This window comes from Poromitra crassiceps (genome assembly GCF_964638095.1).
Source record: "Poromitra crassiceps genome assembly, chromosome: 14".
Classification (NCBI taxonomy): Eukaryota; Metazoa; Chordata; class Actinopteri; order Beryciformes; family Melamphaidae; genus Poromitra; species Poromitra crassiceps.
The window spans coordinates 21,731,239-21,754,852 of record NC_139633.1 but is presented as its reverse complement, the minus strand read 5'-3'; the positions used below and the strand labels follow the sequence as shown (position 1 = coordinate 21,754,852).

At 44.5% G+C, this 23,614-nt stretch overlaps 1 protein-coding gene across 1 annotated transcript; it reads right to left on the bottom strand.

Annotated features, from left to right (window-relative positions):
* Positions 1 to 1,375: 1,375 nt before the first annotated feature.
* On the bottom strand, positions 1,376 to 23,602 carry fes (FES proto-oncogene, tyrosine kinase). The gene is made up of 18 exons (XM_083651080.1): positions 23,360 to 23,602; positions 22,429 to 22,602; positions 20,667 to 20,763; positions 19,342 to 19,525; positions 18,606 to 18,743; positions 16,003 to 16,122; positions 15,633 to 15,755; positions 14,642 to 14,834; positions 12,071 to 12,154; positions 9,651 to 10,058; positions 8,634 to 8,756; positions 7,124 to 7,177; positions 6,438 to 6,556; positions 5,706 to 5,800; positions 4,852 to 4,975; positions 2,332 to 2,489; positions 1,978 to 2,100; positions 1,376 to 1,791 (listed from the first exon to the last, which is right to left on the bottom strand). Exons 1-18 carry the CDS (start codon positions 23,582 to 23,584, stop codon positions 1,649 to 1,651), a joined length of 2,685 nt encoding a protein of 894 aa, XP_083507206.1. The 5' UTR covers positions 23,585 to 23,602; the 3' UTR covers positions 1,376 to 1,648.
* Positions 23,603 to 23,614: the final 12 nt, after the last annotated feature.

Here is a 23,614-nt window from a genome sequence, read left to right as displayed (position 1 = left end):
CCATTCAATATATTCAATATATATATATATTTTTTTTTACAATTAAACCTCATTTACTTATTACACCCAACTGGTTGTTTTTCAGATGTGATCTATCTAAAGTGAGCTAAACAAGTCAGATGCACTATAAATGTTTTTCGGGAGATGCTGTGATGTAGCCACAAGAAAGGTGCAATATTAATGTTTTTCAGGAGATGGCGCTGTGATGTAGCTAATCAAGAAAGATGCATTATAAATTATTTTTTCAGGAGATATCTTAATATCTTAAAATGTTTACACTAGTTGTCCTTTCTTGCTGCACTACAATGTTACAATGCTGTGAAATGTAGTAGCTAAACACAAAAGATGCAATATTAATAGTTTTTCATTAGATACTCAGTATTTAATACTGTGCTATAGGTTCTAAACAAGAAAGAATGTTTACAGTCGTTTTCCTTTGCTGATGCACTATAAATGTTTACAATGCTGTGGTGTAGTTAGGTAAGAGATGTCAGAATTGTCCAAATTATATTTCAAATGGCTGACATGTGTTGTAGAATACTTAGATTGGTTTCAAATGTGTTTACTTTTGGGGCTTTAACACAGCTTTTGTTGCACAGAAATTAAGCACTTTTAAATTCAAAATAAGCTACTTTTGCAATGTAGTGAAATAAAAGTTTTGAAAATGTGGTGGCGCGTGGTGTCAAGTGTACATATAATGGGATTAATTAATAGCGCAGGGAACGGTCCGGCCCCCAGCCCCTTTAGCTTTCTGACTATGTGGCCTCCTGAACAATTTAGTTGAATAGCCCTGACCTAGATGTATGACTAACACCAATTACACCTGGTTTTTAAATGCGACCTGTATCCAGATAAGTTATCTGTTGTACGCACTTATATGGCAATATTCTAAACATTTTGTACTTTACTTAAATTGTATACTTTACATGTATAAAGGCCAACACATTTTAGTCCCGCCTCTCTGCTGCTATCTCTGCCTTATTATCTTTGTCGCCGTAGACTATGAGCTTGTTGTTGGTGTTGAAACGGTTTGGCACATTTTGCTGTATCCTCTCACACTAAAGATTTCGCCCTAAAGTGCAAAACCTTTGGTGAAATGGTGTTATATGTTTCCGGTTTTGTGAAATAGTTTGGTGAAATATTGTTGTTGGTTCTGTTAAATTGCTTTGTGATATTGTTATTGTGTTTTGTGATTAAGGGTCACCCTAAAAATCATTCAAAATACATTTGCAACATGCTGTTATGTTTTTCATTTTTATTTTTCTGATTTCCCCCACATTTTCTCCACAATTGTATTTGGCCAATTTTGCCCCCTGCTGCCCCCGTCGCTGCTCCACCCTCTGCTGACCTGGGGAGAGCCGTAGACTAGCACCATGCTCCCTCCGACAGATGCGCAGTTGCCAGCCGCTTCACCGGCAGGACGTAGCACATGGGAGGATCACGCTATTCCCACCAGTTCTCTTCCGTCACTAGCCATTTCCACAATAGTCAACAGATTGAATGTGTCATTTGTAATTTCAGTATTTTTTATTTTATTTTCAATTTTAATATAATGTTCTACCGCTTTTTCTGTAATAGAAAAGGAAATAAAATCACAAACTAAACTAAATAACAATCAAGACATCAAAAACATAAAATACTATCAATGTTATGGAGTGGTGTGGTAGAGGGCATTGAGCTCAACTCGGAGTGTTTGGAAAGTCGGTCTCTTCCTGGGGTCGTACTGCCAGCAGCTGCACATCAGCATATAGATCTCTGATGGACAATCACTGGGAGCAGACATGCGATATCCTGAAAGACATCGAGGACGGTTAAAACTTGCATTGAGATGGTCTCTATACACCGTTCACAGCTTCTGATGCATGTGAAGGGCATCCGAATCGCTTCACTTATCAAGCTCAATAGAGGAGCAGGAATTTGTCTCGATGGCATTTGGAGTTTTGAACCGATACTGTGCAGCACATCATGTTTCTGTACCTTTCTCCACCTCGTCCCGTGTCTGCTGGTTGCTCATGCTGGTGTAGGGAGTGATGCCCCGGGTGAAGGTCTCCCACAACAAGACCCCAAAGCTCCACACGTCACTCTCTGTGGTAAAACGACCTGAGAAACACCAGCAGGGGGCAGCATTAGCAAAGGCGGCATCCTACTGTGACCACAAGCTAATGTTTTTCACATTACGCACGTTCAGAAGTTGAATTCCTTAAGGAGGGGAACTCGATTGAGGACTTAGAAATCAGGGTCTTGGTCATGTTTGACAAGCGGGGGGGACAGACACAGAGAGAGGTGGGACAAAAGAGTATCTGCGGGGCAGAAGCAGACGAGCTGCTGTACCGTAGTTCAGGGCTTCAGGGGCCGTCCATTTGACAGGGATCTGTTTGAGCCCCCCTGCGGCAGAATACACACCATCCTCTTCCTCACGGGACATCCCAAAGTCACTGATCTTCACAACGCTCTGTTCTCCCACCAGACAGTTTCTGGCCGCCAGGTCCCTAAAGCGTGAGAGAGAGAGAGAGAGAGACGGAGAGAGAGAGACAGAGACAGAGACAGAGAGAGAGAGAGAGAGAGAGAGACAGAGAGAGAGAGAGAGAGAGAGAGAGAGAGACAGAGAGAGAGAGACAGAGACAGAGAGAGAGAGAGAGAGAGAGAGAGAGAAAGAGAATGAGGGGGGCGGCTGGGCAGTGTAGAGGTAGAAGCTCCATCACCGTGCCACGGAGACCCCGGGTTCAATTCCCGGCAGCGGCACCTGCGGCTTGGTCAGACGCTCCTACAGACACAGTTGGTCATGTCTAGTGGGAGAGCCGGTGGGGTATGTGTCCTGGTCGCTGCATTAGCGCCTCCTCTGTTCGGGGGGAGGGAAACTGAGGGGAACGGCATGGTCCTCCCACGCGCCACATCCTGCCCGTGAAACTCCTCGCTGTCAGGTGAAAAGAAGCGTCTGGCGACTACACATGTAGCGGAGGAAGCGTGCTAGTCTACGGCTCTCCCCAGATCGGCAAAGAGATGGAGGGATTGAGAGAAGGAGAGATAGTGTGAGGCTAAGAACAGACAGACACATAAACAACATGTATGTATGGGGGGGGGGGGGCAGCAGAGGGAGGAACAGACAGGACTGAGATGAGTCAGAGAGCAGGCGGTACAGCATGTCATGCCAGGGGTCCCGAGTCAGGCGGTGTGACATGCGGCCTTACAGGCTGAGCAGCTACAGGCTATATATGATCTATCCCCGCCAGGCAAAGCACGCAGCTCTCCTCTAACGAGACACCAGGCTTCACAGACTCAAGTCTTCTGCAACGCAGACAGTGACAACCTCCAGTGACACCTCACCAAAGCGCTGCATCTGAAGCAGTCACTCCTGTTCAACAAATCCTCTAAAACGTTACAGGCATTGTTGCGTTTAATCCCTTGTCAAAAGCCACAGTCACTTTATTTTCCCAAAAACTTGTTGTTCTACCGAGCACAGCCGCTCTGATCTTTCAGATCCACAGGATACAGAAGCTGTGTCTGTACAGGCGGATCACCACGTTGCTGTCAAATAGGCCAATATTTATCTTGGCCTGCATAGGCCTACTGCACATCCAAAGTATCTCTTGGCTTGTATACGGTATGCAAATTAGTGGAAAAACTTGTGAATAAGTGAAAGTGCAATTTGTTCTACCGATTATGTACTGCATTTGGGGGAGTACAGCAGTGTAGCCCAATGCCAATGTGTCATAATGTACTTTTTAATTCAATTAATTCCAGTGAATCGAGTGCTCTAGGTCCTTCTTGGGTTTACCCATTTATTTCTGGTGTCATATGTACTATTGCAGCTGAAGGCTGTATTGTAATGGCGACTACTGTATTATGTTAATGTGGTGTTTTGATATTCAACTAATTCATTTTCACTGCAGCTACCCTTCATGTTAAGCATTGTATTCTTTCAATGTGATTCTATGTGTTTCCCTGTACTTTAAATTCATGATGGCCTCCGATGCAAAACAGATTTTGGCGAAATCTAGTACTGCAGAGGGCTAATGTACACCGCCTCCGGAACAGATGCGGTATGGCTCCGGTACGGCTGCGAACAGACCCACACTCGGGTAATCTGTCAGACGTATGCGGGATCCTGACAAAAATACAACAGGTGCGTATCGCATGTATCACCCATCTAATAACATGGGTGAGAGTCGATCCAGCAGTTTTGCCGGATCCGCAACGCAGCCGTAACGCATCTGGTGGACATTGCCTGTTATCATCTAAACAGATGTTCCTCTGTGCACTGTTGCCCTTCTTCTTTGATTGCGTTTAACTATGTCTGTTATGTCTGCCTGTAGCTACACCTGTACTGTACTGCACTGTACATACTGTAATTCTCTGTTTTTGTAACACAAGTCTTGTAACACAATTCCTTTTATTTCCCAAATGTTGGACAGCCATTATGTTTGGCATTTATCTGTGATTTATTGCTACTGTATCTGTATGTCTTGTTGAATTGCACTCTTTATTTTAATCTCCATCAAAGTGACTTTTATGAGACGTCAATGGAAAGAATAATTTGCTCTTAATGAATTCTGATATTAACTTACATCCTCTGTACAAAGTGTGTCTAATAGTCTATAACCAGATTGATTGATTAATTGATTGATTAAGATGCACCTGTTCACTCTCCTTGGTATTGCCATGCTACACTGTGCAGACTGTTGGTTACTGCTGCTCACCATTGGTTTCATCATCCCCACCTCCACCTGTAGACTCATCATCACTCGCTGCTTTCTTAGTCTAGCTATGTGCCTGCTCACAGGGAGTGACAGGATCAGTACTGAACATTCTATATTTGCATTTGTTTGTGAGTTGGCAGACTGAAGGACCGACCTGTGGATGCAATTATTGCTCTCCAGGTACTCCATGCCAGATGCGACATGTTGTGCCATTTTCACCAACATCTTAGACTTGAGACTCTGACCCTCACAGCGCAGGAAGGAGAGAAAATCACCACCTGGAATACACACACACACACACGCATGCACGCACGCACGCACACACACACACACACACACACACACACACACACACACACACACACACACACACACGCACGCACACACGCACAGATTTATGATGGAGGAAGTGAAAAAAACAATAATCATACACTACTCTTTGAAGTTGTCAGGGTAAGCAGGCTTGACTCACTCTATATAGAGTATAGAGGGTATGCACGTGATGTCACAGAGGCAGAAGTCACTGCGTGGTCGCGCCCACTGAATGGCAGCAAGATTGATTTTGAATGCAGTAATCAGCCTAGATAAATGACAGCTGCTGCTCCAAACAACAAAGGGGAACCTGCTGAATGTTTTGCCCATAGATTTTGCCACTCAGTCCTGATTGAGGGGGCATGTTCCAGTGGGAAAGTGACATCCATGCATACCCTCTATGGTATCAGGCGCCCCCTGTGTGGCCCACGATGGATATATATATATATATATATATATATATATATATATATATACAGGTATATATACACACACACACACACACATAAATATATATACTAGGCATCTCGCGCGCTCGATTCCTAGGCTCGCAGCGTGGCCTCGCCTGCTCTATTGGCGCGCGCGCGCGCGCGTGTGTGTGTGTGTGTGTGTGTGTGTGTGTGTGTGTGTGTGTGAGAGTGTGTGTGTGTGTGTGTTGCTCACAACATGTTCTACCCAGACAGTGATCACGTTTACCTTGAATTAGCTCCATGATGATGTAGATGGGCTGTTTCTGTGTGCACACACCAATCAGCTTCACAATATTCGGGTGGTCATAGTTCTTCAGGATCCTGCACAACAGAGCAGGAGAGGGAGAGAGAGGAACAGAGAGGAGGAAGAGAGAGGGAGAGACAGAGGGAGAGAGAGGAAGAGAGAGGGAGAGAGAGGAAGAGAGAGGGAGAGAGAGAGAGAGGGAGAGAGAGGAAGAGAGGGGGAGAGAGATGGAGAGAGAGGAAGAGAGAGGAAGAGAGAGGGAGGGAGAGAGAGAGGGAGAGAGAGGAAGAGGGGGAGAGAGAGGGAGAGAGAGGAAGAGAGAGGGAGAGAGAGAGGGAGAGAGAGGGAGAGAGACGAAGAGAGAGGGAGAGAGAGGAAGAGAGAGGGAGAGAGAGGAAGAGAGAGGGAGAGAGAGGAAGAGAGAGGGAGAGAGAGGGAGAGAGGCAGAGAGAGGGAGAGGGAGAGAGAGGAAGAGAGAGGGAGAGAGAGGAAGAGAGAGGGAGAGAGAGGAAGAGAGAGGAAGAGAGGGAGAGAGAGGAAGAGAGGGATGGAGGAGGAAAGAAAAATTAAACTCATCTGTGTGTATGTGTGTGTGTGTGTGTGTGTGTGTGTGTGTGTGTGTGTGTGTGTGTGTGTGTGTGTGTGTGTGTGTGTGTGTGTGTGTGTGTGTGTGTGTGTGTGTCTGTGCACACGCGCGTGCGTGCGTGAGCAAACCTGGCTTCCATCAGGAACTTGTTCTTCTGCTCTGGAGCCAGGTCGTCTTTACAGGCTTTCACTGCTACAGGAGTGTTATCAGAGCGTAAACAGCCACTGTACACCTCCCCAAAGTTACCCTGGGAGATATGAGAATACACATACACACACACACACACACACACACACACACACACACACACACACACACACACACACACACACACACACACACACACACACACACACACACACACACACACACACACACACACACACACACACACACACACAGCTACAGTGAAAGAAACATGTAATTATCAAGAGTTTTGAGAGACCTGCCTTGAATGATTAGGAAGGGGGGGCATCTTATTTGGAAGTCTGACTTAATTTGTTATGGTATCTTCACACCTGCAAATTTTCATGACTGCATCTTGCACGGTTTTAACGCTAGATCGTGCAAAATCTGTCCACACAGACATACAGTATACTGTAGGCCTAAACACATGGCAAAGTCAAAAGCACTTCTGTGGTTGCCGCTTATACAATGAGTTTTTCAGAACCCCATTTTACCATGAGACCACAAACAGAGACTCACAAGGTGAAAACAATACGGCTGTTGGTAACAACGGAGGGTGATGTTTGCTGCATTACATGAATGTGGTGTTCATCTGTAATGTTCAGTCAACACCTGACAGCTCACCCACCCGTCCAATGATGTGTCCCAAGATGATGTCATCATGTTCCAGCACCCACTTGTCCTGACAGGATGAGAATGGAACAAATAAGAGACACTGAGCTGTGGGGGTGTGACAGTGTGTGACAGGCCAGAGAGGAGAGACAGGAAGGAACAGCGCAGGAGAGAGACATGTGGAGAGTGTTTGTGCACATCTACTGTACTGCATGTGCTCATCTGTGTCTGCTGTGGGAGCGAGCGGTGGTGGGTGCATTCATTTGTTTAATTCATAAGTACCGGTAAGTAAAAAAAATATATATATTGAATTTGGCTTTCTCCAACACAAACTCTGAAAATGTCATATCGAGGGCTTGGAGCCGAAAAGTAAACATAGATTTTTACCCGAGAGCCAAAACCAATTTTGATCAAACTTGGATCAGCTGCCGTTACCATGGTTACCACACACTAAGCACAATATTTTAACTTCTTTGTTAGTATAAAAACAATACTGCTACAGTTTAAAGGTCCTATTGACAACATTTTACTGTAGAGAAATAATTTTGAAATATAAATAACAACAACCACCACCTTAATAAGATGTAAACTAATCATTTTAAAAAATGTTGATGGGTCTGAATTGTCTTGTAGAATTGGTTGTTCTTTTCTTGAATTTACAGGCCTAGAATATTAATTAGGATATGAATAGGATATTAAAGGGATAGTTCTGTTTGTTTGAAGTTGGGTCCTCATAGGTACTCTCATACAGTCAGTGCACTGGGTAAAGCACTCTGGACGCACCGCGCACCGAGATAGGAGAACTGCACTCCAGCTGCAACAGGCACAGAGAGCTGTCTGCTGAGTGTGAAGGGGGCAATGAGCAAAAACGTAAAAAACAACAGAAAAAATACATAAAATATGTAATTTACACCCTGTTTTTAGCTAAAATCGTCACTATAGCAAGGTTGTACCCTAGTTGTTGTAATTTCAGCTGCTAGCTCCAGTGACGATTTCAGCTAAAAACAGGGTGTACATGACATCTTTTCAAGTCAACTTGGCATCTCAGGGCTTGTGGAGACTTGGATTATGCCAGGTGAGCAGTATGGAAACATTTCATGTATTTTTTCTGTTGTTTTTTTACGTTTTTGCTCATGGCCCCCTTCACACTCAGCAGACAGCTCTCTGTGCCTGTTGCAGCTGGAGTGCAGTTCTCCTATCTCGGTGCGCGGTGCATCCAGAGTGCTTTACCCAGTGCACTGACTGTATGAGAGTACCTATGAGGACCCAACTTCAAACAAACAGAACTATCCCTTTAAAATGATGTGGTATGCTGCCACATTACTTACATCAGCATGTTTTGTTGACCTACAGTAAGTGCTGTTAGAATCATCTGCCCACAATGTTTGCTCAGTGTCAGAATTGAGGTTTTGCATGGTGTCAAAAGGAGTTACACACTTTTGGCAGCAAACAACACCCTTACTGGTGCGTGTGCGTGTGCGTGTGCGTGTGCGTGTGCGTGTGCGTGTGCGTGTGCGCGCGCACACCTTCGGCACAGGTCTCTTGAGCACGATGTCGGTCCTCTTGGTGACATGTTGACGTGTAGAGACCAGGTGATGTATCAGCTGGGCGATGCTCTGGAAACCTTCTCCATCCAGACGGTACAGATTCTACTGACACACCCACAACGCATGTACACACACACACACACACACACACACACACACACACACACACACACACACACACACACACACACACACACACACACACACACACACACACACACACACACACACACACACACACACACACACACACACACAGAGGAAGGAACATCATGACCAAGGATCAAGTCACCTGGCGGACATCATATTTGTTTGCAGAATAGCTCTGTTTGATTGTTTCTACGTGAGTTCGACCTGTTGTCCATTCTAAACTTAGACAATGTCAACAAGAAAGTCATTGTGTTGTTCAACTTGATGCTATGTGCTACCGCCACTGTGCTTCTGTTTGCACACAGCATTACAAAGTAGACCTGTGTCAGTTACATGCTCTCAAAACATCCTATTGCAAAAAATGTTTCTTTTTGTTCATTGGATGCTGGTTTAGAGTAACTGTAGGATTATTTGCCTTTGTAGAGCCATTTATCTCTGTGAATGAGCTCACAAATGAGTCCTAGCATGTTATTTGATGTGCTTAATATTAAGGTGACTGTTTTAGTTGAACCTTCAATGCAATGGTGTAGAGACTGATGTGAGTCTGTGTGCGAATTGAAAATAACAAAAAAAATGTGATCACAAAAACAGAAATGACGCGCTGTACATGACACGAAACGTTGCAGGCGAAAGGCAAAGGCTTTGGAGAGAAATCCATACATAGTAGGCATCAACGTCACTATTTATATTTGTCTAAGAAACACATGTCAAGCCTTTCAAGCCTATAGATCAAAATGGCTTTAAGATCATGAAAAATATACACGGTGTGTCCAAACGTTTGACTGATATTTAGACACAATAAATATAAGGTGTGCCACTGCTCTGTTCCTAAGCAGATATACTCACATCACTACTCTGAATGAGGAAGTGCCTACAGGAGCTGGTCCAGTGCACGGAGAGGACGTACTCCTGTTTGCCCTGACTCCTTCTGACCAAGAAGTCCCCGTCGTTCTTCAGCAGCTCCTGGACCTCCAGTCTGGGGATGGCTCCATGGTACCAGTCCTGCTGCCCCAGCGGAGGCTCCGGCTCCTTGACCTCCAGTCTGTGGATGGCTCTGTGGTACATGTCCTGCTGCCCCAGCGGACGCTCCGGCTCCTTGACCTCCAGTCTGTGGATGGCTCTGTGGTACATGTCCTGCTGCCCCAGCGGACGCTCCGGCTCCTTGACCTCCAGTCTGGGGATGGCTCTGTGGTACATGTCCTGCTGCCCCAGCGGACGCTCCGGCTCCGGTGTCGAGCCGCGGACTGGGAGCACCTGGAGGCAAGAACAAGATGCTTTAAAGCTGACATGAATAATGAAGCAATGTTCTGCAGAGTGAAAGTGATCGACAAGCGGTTCAGAGTGATTCTAAATGGATTAGACATGAATACCTGAAAGTAGCCTCGTTTAAATTCAAACCACACTGCTACATGCCTTAAGGGCATCATACAGGCTCACACTTTGCCCCCCCTTCAGAAAATAGCAATGATTTAGCTTGAAGGATTCTGCACAACATTAATCAAATATTCTCTGTTCAAGTGTAGCTTTTATAGAGCCACTGATACAGTAATAATATATATCCATCCATCCACCCATTTTCTATACCCACACATAAAACGGCTCTCTCAAATCAAGCAATCTGATTGGCACAGTTAGAGCCACTCACTTAAGCCCCGCTCTTAAGCCCCTCTTTAGGGGCTTTATAAAGCCAAACAGCTCATCTCATTTTTGCTCTTCTTATTTTTTAAACACTGATTTAAGACATTTAAATAATAATAATAATAATAATAATAATAATAATAATAATAATAATAATAATAATAATAATAATAATTTTCATATTGCCATACTTGGTAAAAGCAATAGATCACTTCAGACCGTGATATAATTAAGCAATATAGCATGAGAGCCAGTGTGTTGTGGCATATATATCCCGCTGATCAGCTGTTATCCCACGAGGCCGCAGTATGATAATATAATAATAATAATAATACTATAAGTCCGACTGGCATGTCATTCTGATAGAGTCAGTTGAAACACTACTGTAAGGCGGGACCGCAAGAACGTGCGGGTGATTTGATTGGATCGTTCTGGAGACTGAAGTTGACATTGGCCAATCCTGGCGCTTGCTGAGAAGCTGAGAGCTTTCTGGAAAGCCTGACACACAGCTCGAGCGCAGCGCTGCATTCTCAGCGCTTGCTGAGAAGCTGAGACCTTTCTGCAAAGCCCGACACCAACTAACGTTACGGGGTTAAATGCGGGGTTAAATGCGGGGTTAACAGCCTTTTTTTTGCAAAGAAGACATTAGCCCGCGTCTATTCTTTTACAAAACATAATTTTCTGCGAAGTATTAGTAAAGTTATAAGCGAAGATCGATTCAGGTCTTCATCAGGCCTGATGAAGACCCAATAGGGTCGAAAGCTTGCTTGCCAACCTTGAGCGCAAATAAAACGGGAGCTGCTAATCAGTGTGCGGACAATTCCTTTATTTTTTGATGGCAACTCAATAACCCATGGCCATGGGTTATTGGAGTGGGTTACTGGATTTATACAATGGCTGTGAACCAATCAGATTGCTTGATTTGAGAGAGCCGTTTTATAATAATCATTATACCACACCTAAGGGTCGTGCTTCGACATCGGGCGAAGCACGACCCTTAGGTGTGGTATAATGAGCATATATCACGGCCTGTCGTGATCTATTGCTTAATTATTCCTGAGGTATTGTGGGTCATGGGGGTCATGCCTAAATGGATTATTCTGGCCAAATGAAAACGAGAGATGTTGTGGGCAGTTGGGACACGGCGGTTATGTGTGTGCTGCCTACCAGCGAGGCGTAAACCGGCTGCCTGAGAACACAAGTCAACTTGATTTTAGGGCAGACAGTTTGGAAAGTAGTAACTGACCGTCAAGGTTGAGCTCCATGTGCAACACAGCGCCTTCAAGAGAACAAGACTCAAAGAAAGGCCATTTCTTTGTGTATTATGTTTCCCTGTCTAGTTCTTTGACCGTGTTTCATATCCGCCGCAGCTCTGTGTGTCATTTGAAATCACCTGCGAGTCAGTCTTGGTAGGATCATTGCTTTCTGTTATGTGTCAGTGTATGTGTGAAGTGTTTGGTTTCCTGTGTCACCTGTTGCCGTGTTGTGTGATAGATGTCAGTGCACAGAAACAGCAACATTGGTTAAAGTTTGGGGCAGGAAGGGGAAATAGTGAGGAGGGAAGGGGGGGGGGGGGCGATATTATATTACTATCGATGTCCTGACTGATAGCTCATTGTATTTCTTACCTCATTTTTGTAGGATTTAAACAGGCTGCTCAGATTGTTAATGATCCCATCCATGCTGAGTTTAGGTCCATTTCTCTCTTGCTCCTGAAAATAATATATATTATATTGTCATTAAAAATCGATAATATTTGAATGTTTATATACAGGATAATAACAGTCTGTGTTTCCTTTCCTTTCCTTTGCGAGAACCGTTCGTCCGATCGCCTTCACACTTGGTGAGTGTATTGCTGGTGGCAACCTGACCAGTGTCAAATTTGGTGCAATTTGGAAACGCGCATAGTCATAGTGCCACCTACTGGCAACACAGGAAGTGGTTTGTAACTCAACTGTACATGGTCAAATCTGCCCCAAACTTCACATGTTTGATTTTTGATGTTTGAGTCTCGGGCTGAAGACATCTATGGCTTTATGCATATGCAATATGCAGTTACAGTCATAGCGCCAGGATAATTATCCAGAACCATGTGCAAACCTAGGAAATGAGTATCTGGTTCATTTGATCACACCATCTGGATTTCAGCCTTCAAGATCACTGTCATGACTGTCGGTCTGTCTTAACTACTGAACAGTCAACAGGTTAGGCACCTAACGATAACTTTAGTTTGTTTACTGCAGTTATGTCAGAGCTTTGTTATCTCGAGATAACGAAATAATAACTCGTTATCACGAGAAAATGGCAATAAAAAATAATTGTTAGTATGGCTGCTCTCTGCTTCCGTAGTACTCCTAGCGCATTGACCAGAAATGTTCATGGTGTACGTGATCTACTCTTGATATACTGGAACATGAAGCATATACTTAAAGCAGCTACGAGCAACTTTTTCGATTGTTATTAAACAGTATAATTACAATATTGATGCATCACATCTTACCTATAATAGTAGCTGAGACCAAAGCCGTGTGAATCGGAGATTGCTCCCTTAGATGATTATTAAGTCTGTGTCTGTCTAAACTCGCGTCAACAGGGGGCTCGCTCTCTCTCTCCTTACCGCCGGACCGGATAAACGCGGAAGTGAAACCCGGAAGTGAAACGCAGCTGCCTGCCTACCCCGTTCGCGCTGCCTAGCAACATAGCATAAACAATGTGAATGCCATGCATACTCTCGCGAACATCTCTCGTTATATTCTAACAGGTTTTTTGGAAGTTATTTTGTGGTTATGGCCGAAGTGGCTGCTGCAAACCATTTAATTTCACTTCCTGATCTTCCCTGGCCACAGACAGACTAACACTGGCCGATTCACTCGGGTTCAAGCGAGACTACTCTGCGTTGGTCTCGTCTACTATTAGAGGTAAGATGTGATGCATTGATATTAAATTTAGACTGTTTAATAACAATCGAAAAAGTTGCTCGTAGCTGCTTTAAGGAGTGTTCTCTAGCGCCATATTACCCCTTTTACGGTGGATATCACAGGGTTAGTTGCGCATGCATCACGGTATCCAAAACTCAAGCCGAAACGAGAGATCCCCGGAATACAGGAAAAAGACCGGCAATGTCCGGCACTGCAACTTTGGCGATGTTTGGATCCTAGACCCATCCTGACAGTGAGTACGGGTCAAGAAACCTCACCCCATTGAAAGAGTTAGCTTATTTGTGAAAGGTAACCTGTCTGTTGCTGGCAGAGCTTTAAAATACTTGGAGGAGGCGTCGGGATCTTCCATATTTCTATGACAGCTGAACCGCTAGTTGTAATTTTTTGCAGCGAGTTTGGCTCCGCCCATGAAACACATCATCGCTGTTTACAAAGAGTAAAAGGGTCTATATAGCAAGGAATCTGTGTGTGTGTGTGTGTGTGTGTGTGTGTGTGTGTGTGTGTGTGTGTGTGTGTGTGTGTACTTCACATATCTCGAGAACCGTTCGTCCGATCTACTCCACAATTGGCAGGTGCCAGGTGGGGACAACAATGCGTGTCAGATTTGGTGCAATTTGGACACACTCAATAAACTTTGAATAGGCTAAACAAGCTAACAGCGCTCTGTGCAGCAGCGGGCGAACGGGCACTGCACTAGTGTTTTTTTTGTGTTTTTTATGTGGCCGATGAGTAAAAAAAGAAAGAAAAGAAGCTATGATGAGTCTTTTTAATGGGCAAGATTATTTTTTATTACAATGACAAGCTGACAATTTACCAAAGCTGCCTTCATCACGGTTATGTCCGTGAAACTGAGAGAGCATACTCAGTGGTTGGTTAGATGTTAATGAGGTGTACCCGCTGGTTCGTGACTCGTGAGCAACATTACTTTTGTTCTGACTGCCATAGGCATCACTACAGGGCAATATGAAAACAAGTCTGGTAAGTATCTTCTCATTCTTCTGCTTTGTTATGTTACCAATGCACTGAGTGCATAGTTTTTATTGACTTTATAAGGCACCAGTGACAGGTTTAGAGGAAGCACAAAAGGCAAGAGACTGGTTTGATGAGTTTATACCTATCATCACCACCACTTTTCTCTTCATACCAAGACCGGCTTTATGACTTATAGTCACATGACCTCTTCTTTTTGAAGACCTGGCCGACTGGCAGAATAGGTTAGGACATACAAGATGATGGCAAAGAAAGTATCGGAGAACATACACTGGTGCTGTTAGAAACTGAGGTGCTGTCGTTCTCCAGTCGCAGGGCAGAAGGGGGTTCACCAGAGCCCAGCTGGTCCAGCTTCTCCTTCAGGAGCAGCCTCTGGGCTTGCAGCCTGGCTCTCACGCCCAGTGACAGCGCCACCTGATGGCGGCACTCCTCTAGTGCATGTCTCTTGCTGAACTGGTACACCCTGGCAGTGCGGAGTGGCAGTACGTTAATTAGCATCTACTTTCTACTTAGCCTGCAGGCGGGTGTTAAGTATAAAAACAACTTACCGATGTTAGGCCTGATGTTAGCGTGACATTGCATCCCAAATTTTTCTTTATGAAAAATCTAAATCTAAAACCAGTCACTGGGTAGACGGAGGGTTTACCCCTGACAACATTTCTTAATTGACTGTGGTGACAGGGTAGAAGGGACCAGTGTAACAACTGCAGCAATGAGTTTCCTTTGCCGATTAAACACCATGCTTCACTGTGTGACATTTCCTCTCGAGTAAATGGATTCTGTACCAGAGGAAGCACTCTGGCAACCTAGTCGACCTATAATGTCACTGTTAATTTACAAAGTGTTTCATCAAACCCATGACTATCCCATTACGAGATGCTCCCACCCCTCCACCACCACATACAGTACACACCCCAGCTGTCTGTGAAGTGAGGAACCTGTAGCCAATTACCACAGTGTTTCCACTTGTCCTGCAGGAGCTTGTTAATGAGCGAATAACTCCCACCTACAGATGGCCTCGTAAACCAAGACAAAGAGGAAAAGGCTCCATAACCCTGACCTTATCTCTATTATTATATTATAGAGACGTGTTCAGTTATCGCCTCCTTAAATCACAGACTAAACCTTTCCTGATGGGAGGGACTGCCTAGTTCAGCAGGAGGTAGTCTGCATGGTTTCCACAGCCTGTGTGCTTTATACTGACAAAACCTCTTCTGTAGCCTCTGAATAAACCATCAGAGCATCATGCACTCTGGCTCACCTCTGGCCCTTCTTGACACCTTCCTTCTCCGTCTCCAGCTGCTGCTCCAGCTGGTTGACCGACGCCTGCTGGGAGGCCAGAGCGCCAGCCAGTCCCAGCAGCTCATCCTCTACTGCAGTCAGTCTGGGGGGGAGGAGACAGAGACAGAAGGGGACGTAGAAACACTGTGAGGGGAACAAGTAAGAGATATAAAACAGGAAATAGGCAGGCAGAGGGTGAGGATGAGGAGGAACTATAGTTTAGAAAGTTAAAAAAAGAAACTGAAGTTGAGGAAGTCGAGGTGAGCGCTGCGTAATTATCACAAAGACAGATTGTGTGTGCACATGTGAGAGTTGTTTACAGAGACTGGAGCCATCTCTGCTGTACTCACTTGTGCTGGATTGCCTCGATTGTGAGGTCGTTCAGTTCGAGCTCTCGAGGCTTTAGCTGCTCGTTGTCTTCCAGGAGACCGCAATCGAATTCGACACAGGCAGGGATCTCCGCCACAGACCTACACACACACACCAACACGTTCTCACTCCGGGGGCATCACATGCCGTCACTTTGTCATGCGCCTTGTGCGTCGGACGTTAACGAGTACGGTACACTTCTGCATCATGTCATCATTGGACACACGGACGCACACTGGGGTGGGGGGGTGGGGGTGGGTGCACAGGGGGTGAGGGGGGTTGGGGTTAGGCAAAGGTCAGTGACCTCCTTGGGGTTGAGGTTAGGCAAAGGTCAGTGACTTGGTTGGGGTTTGGATTGGTTACCTACAGCATAATCTCTCGAGACAGACTTTCGACTTGCATCGAAAATGTGTCGGCATGCTCCGTCAAAAGGGGTGTAACAGCGCTCGCACGCATGCTGCGCTTTACCCGCTGTGTTGTCAACACTTACCATTTTCTTACTTACCAAGTTGCTACTTGCTACTATAGCAACGAGCTAGAGTTGTTATTGTTGTTTCATAGGGACGGACTGATTTGAGAGCGACACGCAGGGAGCAGAAAAGAAATGCCTTAATGGGCAGAGGCGGTCGGTTGGAGCCAATGGTAGAGCTTGCAGGGGAAAGGGATTTTCTTCCGCTGCCGACCGCGCCTCTTGAGTTCCTGTTGCACCACATTGAAACGGGGCTGCCCTGGGCTGCCCCCAGAGGTTAGAGAAAAAACTTATTTTTGTTGTTTAACTGATGGGTTCCCAGATTGCCTACAGCAACAAATAGTCCTCCTCCATGGTGAGGACCGGGGGGATGGCCACATTGAGGAAGGGGAGGAAGGCTAGTCCCTGAAGGCTTCCTCCAGCTTTCCTGGAAGCTAGGCTAGCCTAGGCTAGCCTCTCTCCCCGCCTCCCTGCCTTGGTGCAACCTGGTTTCTCCGAATTCACCGCCTGGTTTCCAAGAAATCTAGGTCACGTGACTAGCGTGCGTCACCGTGCCCAGGGTGACCCACAAGGCCAGGCCCGTAGCTACCATTGAGGACACCGAGGTCATGACCTCGGTATTTTCACTTTTTTTTTTTTTTTTTTTTAAATAGCCCCGGCCCCCAGATCTATTCATCTGTCATTGATGTTTTAAAGCCCTCATAAATTAACATGATATATGACAGTTGATCAGAAATGCAACAATTTGCTTCCTCTCTGTGTGCTATAGAAGGAAGAGACATAACTCACCACAACGTCCAAATTTTGCATTGGGGCTAGATTGGGGCTAGACTTTGGGGACAGTTCTATTGAAGTGAATGGGTAAGTAACTCCCCTGTAAGTGATGTTTGTGTAGATGGGCCATTGTATTTAATTGACCAGTATTCTGCCATGTGACCTGTATGCAGAATATAAATTGTATTATATGGGGAGACATTTATTTTTTGTATCATTTTAAAGCAACAGCACAGTAAAGAGGATATTAATCTAACATGATGTCTGTATGATTGATTGATTGATTTTCTTTATTTAAGTGTCATGCTTCGAATGAAGCCCAGCCCACATGGGCTTATAGGACACTTTGACTGTTCATCATTTAAACAAACAATGATCAAAACATAAAACCAACAGAAACACCCAAAATACATACGGTAAAGTTGTACAGCATGAAAACCACCACCTGAACCTACTTAAAGAGCTGTGCTTGCCTTCTATTCCAGGCCCTAGAGATAAAGTTAGCAGTCTTAAATACCTCAGTCTTAAACAACCACTCCAACTTCTGGCCATCATCTGCCCAGAAGAGCTCAGGTATTTGCTTTTGCATTTCGTCAAATAAGGAAATCCTCAAATCATCATATAAAGTACAATAAAACATGAAATGAAACTCATTTTCAACATCTTTTAGATCACAGACATTGCATATCCTGTTCTCTTCTGGTATAGCTGTGAACCGCCCTACTTCAATGGCAAGAGGCAGGATACCAATTATCAGCTGAGCACATAAAGACCTCTGGTTTCTGGTTAGAAAGGAAGTGACATAGGGCTCAGGACCAAAACACTGCTTCATCTGAACATATGATCTAAGCTTAGGTTTAGACCATATGTCGTTTGCCCATCCCTCTCTGTAATTAAGAGATAACTTTTGTTTCAACATATTAACATTACAGCAAAGCATGTCGTGAAAAATATATGCCAGGTCTGCCTCTCTAAGAGTAGAACAAATTTCCTTTATCCAGGGGTGACTGTGAGCCTTGTCCCAGTTGAAGACGAGCTGTAGTTCTTTATAGATCTAGCCTCTTAATTTTGCTCTCAAAGTGCACCGGATTGAAGCATTTTACTTTAAAATGGACAACATTTTCTAACCGGGTTGGCACAGCCCCCCCTGGGCCCCCCACGCCGCGCTAAAATGACCTCGGTATTTCTCAAACCCTGGCTACGGGCCTGCACAAGGCTACTGTGCGTGTTCACATCCGAAACACAAGGTGCATGACAAAGCAGCGGTAGGTGGGTAAGGATGTTAGTTCACACACTATTGCTTTCAAACGTGGGTTGTGTGGTTGTGTGGTTGACGTCTACCTGTTCTGGTGGGTGAAGCTGTCATACTCTGTGTGAGGATCGATGGCCATCAGAGCAGTGGAGATTTCCCTGTGGATACGCACCACTTCATGGTGGACGAAACTGGAGATGTCAAAATACTCCTCCAGGACCTCCTTCCTGGTTCAGAGGTCAGGGATATTGTGCACATATAGCCTGAGGTTAGCCATAGCCAAACTAACAATGAGAAACTTTTGCGAGGGAAATTAAATCTGGTGACAGAACTTATAAATAAAGGCGACAATAGGAAGAGGGTATACATTGTAAGCATCAACACTAATTAAATGTTACATCAAATAAATGCACTTCTCAATCTCATCCATTCTCTCTCATACATGAAGACACACACACGTACATACATACACACAGAACTCAAACCTTTTCATATTAAGGACCCCTAATTTAGTACATACAGTATTGGAGCCATACCCCCATTTGGTGAGAATTTGTCTCGAACCCAAATCTGAGAATATTTGTATTGTTTATTTTATTGTTCAATATGAGAATTCCATGAATATCTGTATTGTAGGATAACAGTGAAACTGTGATCAAAATAGACATTCCTCTACACATTATCTAATTGTGTTAACTTCTTGTAAATGAAATAATGCTGACATTTAACAATAGATACATTTGGTTGGGGACCCCCTGGGGACCCCTCAAAGAGCCCTGGTGGTCCCCGGGCCCCACACCACTGTTCTAGCACATGTGAGCTTACAGGATCAGCACCATCTCCTGCTGCAGGGTCTGAAGCGCTGTGAGCAGAGCGGGCTGGATCTGACTGTAGTGGTGCTGATGGTAGACCTGGGCCGCCCGCACACACAGCACATACTCATTATGCAGCTCATGGAGTCTCAGTGTTGCCTTCACATAGCGTTCCTTTGCCTTGTCACGTTCCTTGTCTACACACACACACATGCGCGTGCGCGCACACACACACACACACACACACACACACACACACACACACACACACACACACAGACACGCACACAAGCAGGAGGTAGATAAACACGTTTCCTGGCTCACAATCGGCCACAATGGGTCAGTATAGCTGCCATCGGACCGATCATGCTATACTATAGCATGATCGGTCCGATCATGTTACTGACATGCGTAGCCTTACTAGCCTATATTTTGGTTATGGGTTCCTGAACACAAATATATCAGTCATTGTCAGAAATTATGGCGCAATGTGTTTTTCAGAGCACCCCAAGATTCAGCCATTTCAACGAACAAATGTGAGAATTTAACTTTGAAATGATCTAAATTGATACAGCAAATGCTTGATTTTGAGTTGGTGTGTAGTCAGAGTTGTCCTGATTTCAAATATGTCAGTCACTGTCAGAACCGGTGGAGCAGTATGTGTCTTTACAGCACCCCATGTTGTTAGAAAGGAAACCGTTGGGCCCCTAGCAACAGTGGGATATCCAGACATCAATCAGATCTAATGGCGTTTTCAACATTACTAGCTCGCCGGCTTATTCTTTTTAGCTGGAAATCGCCCACACCTCCATCACACTCACGCTGGATTCGTGAGGTAATGTCATTTCTTAAGCTAGAAAAAGTCAGATGCACAGTCCAGGGTTCTCTGGAAAAGTTTGAAATGACTTGGCACCCCTTCTTAGATTATTACCATAAGGAATTTGACGCAAGAACTTTAGATTAGTAGCCCCTAACAGCTCTACCCTACCCTCTCTCTTCCCACCCCCCTCTTGTCCTTTCCTTGTCTTTATTCTTTTTGTTTGTTTGTTTGTTTTTTGTTTGTTTGTTTTTTACACTTGTTTTTTACACTTTTACACGCAGGGTTTGTTTTTTCTTGTTTGTATTGTTTAAAAACGAATAAAAACAATTTGAAATAAAAAGAAAGGAAACCGTTGGAAGGTAAATGTGGGACTTTAAACTTTGAAATTCTCTGAAATAATACAGTCAAATGGTTGATCTTGAGTTAGTAGGCATCACAAGTGGAGACAGAGTGGCCAGGCCAGGCCACACCCAGCCATCAGACTGTTTAGGGAAGTGAGCTGTGTCAGGGATCTCCACCTTTACTAGCCTCCTGGTACTTCCTCTTGGCCTGCGCCGCCTCCCTCGCCGCCTGCCTGTAGCTGCTCTTTAGCCTCTCCAGCTCATTCTGCGTCACCTGAACACAGAGCAGCAGCACAGAGAGAAGAACAGACAGATGGGAGAGGTCAGAGCATCGTGGACTGTATAAGATGGAGCGCTATAGTGCAGTTCAGTCTTCCATAGATAAAGATAGATTTAGTTACCGTAAATTCCGGACTATAAGCCGCACCTTTTTTCCCGTTTTTTGGGCTTTTTTGGCCCCTGCGGCTTATATAACGGTGCGGCTTATCTATGGATTTTTTCCAAAAAAAAGGAAAAAAAAAAGAAAAAATCTCTCTTTTTTAGCACTCTTTCTAACTATAAATCCTATATAACTATAATAAGTTTTAATTTCCTCTCTTGCCCTCTTTTCACCACACTGTATGACACTGTATGACACTGTGTGCACTGTAAAAAACAACACAGGTGGTGTTGTGTTATGTTGTTTTGTTGAAATGTTAATAAATGGGAGCTTCCTCTACAATCCCCTCTGTGCATGAACCCTTACATATGGTAATTAAACATTAAAACACACAAAAAAAAAAAAAAAAAAAAAAAAAAATACCATTAAAACACCCGCGGCTTATAGTCCGGTGCGGCTTATATAAGAAAAAAATAGTCAACTTTGAAGGTGCGGCTTATACACCGGTGCGCCTTATAGTCCGGAATTTACGGTAGTTAGAAACCGCCGCTTGTCACAGTGATACTAACCGCTTGCCCCACTTGACGCAGGAAGAGTCCAGATTATGAGCGGCAGTTCACTGCCTCTCGCTACTGAGGCAGAAAAACCTCAAGGAGGGGGGGGGGGGGGGGGGGGTGGCTTAGCAGGACGTGGTTTGACCTTCTGACGAGAGACAACAAAACGCCCTGGTGACAGAAAACCACAAAGCTGCACCTGATACTGCATTGTCTCTGACATGAACTGTCATTAAGAACATCCAAATGTGTCACAGTGGACATAACTGCTGCGCTTTGATTTGAACTGAACTGAAAAAAAGCCCTTACACAGAAAATAAGAAAAGTGCCAGATTGTTTATTATAAACCAATATGGATAGCTGAAACTGAACACATCATTTGCCTGGCATAATTGGGTAATGAAAAACCCTGGGGAGCACCCGGCAATCTTGTATAAATCATTCTCTGTCCATCCCGAGTAGTGATTTCTCTTGCTTGCTCTAATTTAAAACAGGGATGGGCAACTTTGATGATAGAGAGGGCCACAAAAATAAAATGACCTCGCTACCAGAGGGCCAGATTGTAACCGTGCACTTCCACCAGTAGCCGACTGTAACACTATCACTCCCAATTATAGCTACTAATTTGATGAAAAGGACTGGTAATCACAGTTTATTATACCAACATTTATATTTTTCATATTCAAATTGATTAATTCTTCCATTCAGATGACACCGGAAACTTGGCTCTAGCTTTAAAACAGCCCACTACAGCAATTTGATGGGGGTACATCACCCAACATAAGTTGCTTCTTGTTGGATTTCATTTAAGTGACAAAATAAAATACACATTTGTTCACATTACTATTTGTGGTAGTGGCCTTGTGTGTGTGTGTGTGTGTGTGTGTGTGTGTGTGTGTGCGTGTGCGTGTGTGTGTGTGTGTGTGTGTGTGTGCGTGTGCGTGTGCGTGTGCGTGTGTGTGTGCATGTGGGTGTATGTCCATGTGTGTGTTTGTGTATAACACACCTTACTGAGTTCCTGGCTGAGCAGGCTCCACTGCTCTGCATAGGTCTTGCGGAGTTGCTGCTTGTCTCTAATGAGAAGTGTCAGTTTGCTCATGGGACCATCCAGCAAATCCTCCGAGCGCTTCTTCATCACCTGACTCAGACTCTCTGTCTGAGAGACCAGCACGCCCCACGACTGCAGGGACCAGGAGGCCAAAGAGGGGACAACAGGGAGCAAGATAGTCAACGGAGGGGTTAATAATGAGGCGGCAAGGTGAAATTCTAATAGAAAAAATATCTCTACTCCTCTTTATTTCTCAATCTCATCATTATATAACACAATATAATTTAAATAATAAAATGAGGTATTAACAATAAAATTTTTATTTTTGGCATTGATTTCTTGGTATTTAATACTGTAGTATCATGCAAACAATAATTTTACACTAATTGTAAAACTGGTCAGGGTGCTGCTGTTACTGTATTGGAAACCAAGACTTCTGTAAAAACTTAAACCTCCAGAGTGGTTCACAGAAATAACGGAAACCTACAGATTTGCTTTGGGCTTGTTTCTCTATGCACGCCTCACATAGGAACTACAGTATGTGAGCTGTTGCATTGCATCCAAATAGACAAAATCATTCCTAAAGCAGATTTTGAACGTGTACTCAGGTGTTGTGTGGATTTTCTCCAAGATGCAGTTTTTTTGTTTTTGTTTTAAAGCATGTTTGGGGTTATTCTCTGATTTGACATGCACCAAAATGATCAGGGATACACTGTAACGTTAGATGTGGAAATAATGTTAAATTGAGACATAATTGTAGCCTATATGTTCCAAAGAAGGTGAAAATCTAAGCCACGCACTTTCTGCACTGTGCACTAATCTTCCAAATTTTACTGAAATACCTGATCATTGTTGGGGACTAGATAATTCGATCTAGAATGAAGCTCACCTTGTTGAGCTGGCTGATATAATCCAGTCCTCCGCCAGGCTGGGCCCTGTCCAGTCTGTCCACCATGGCAGCCATCTGGTGCAGCTGCACTGAGAACTCCCGCTCGCTCTTGGCCCGCTGTCCCATCCACTTCTTCATGATCTCCATCAGGTGAAGCTCTGAGTCCAGCAGTCGCATGAGAGCTGCGTGTGCTTGTGGGCACCGAAGGTCCTCCCCAAACCCCATGTCTGTTCTGTAAGCAGAACCAAGTCAGCA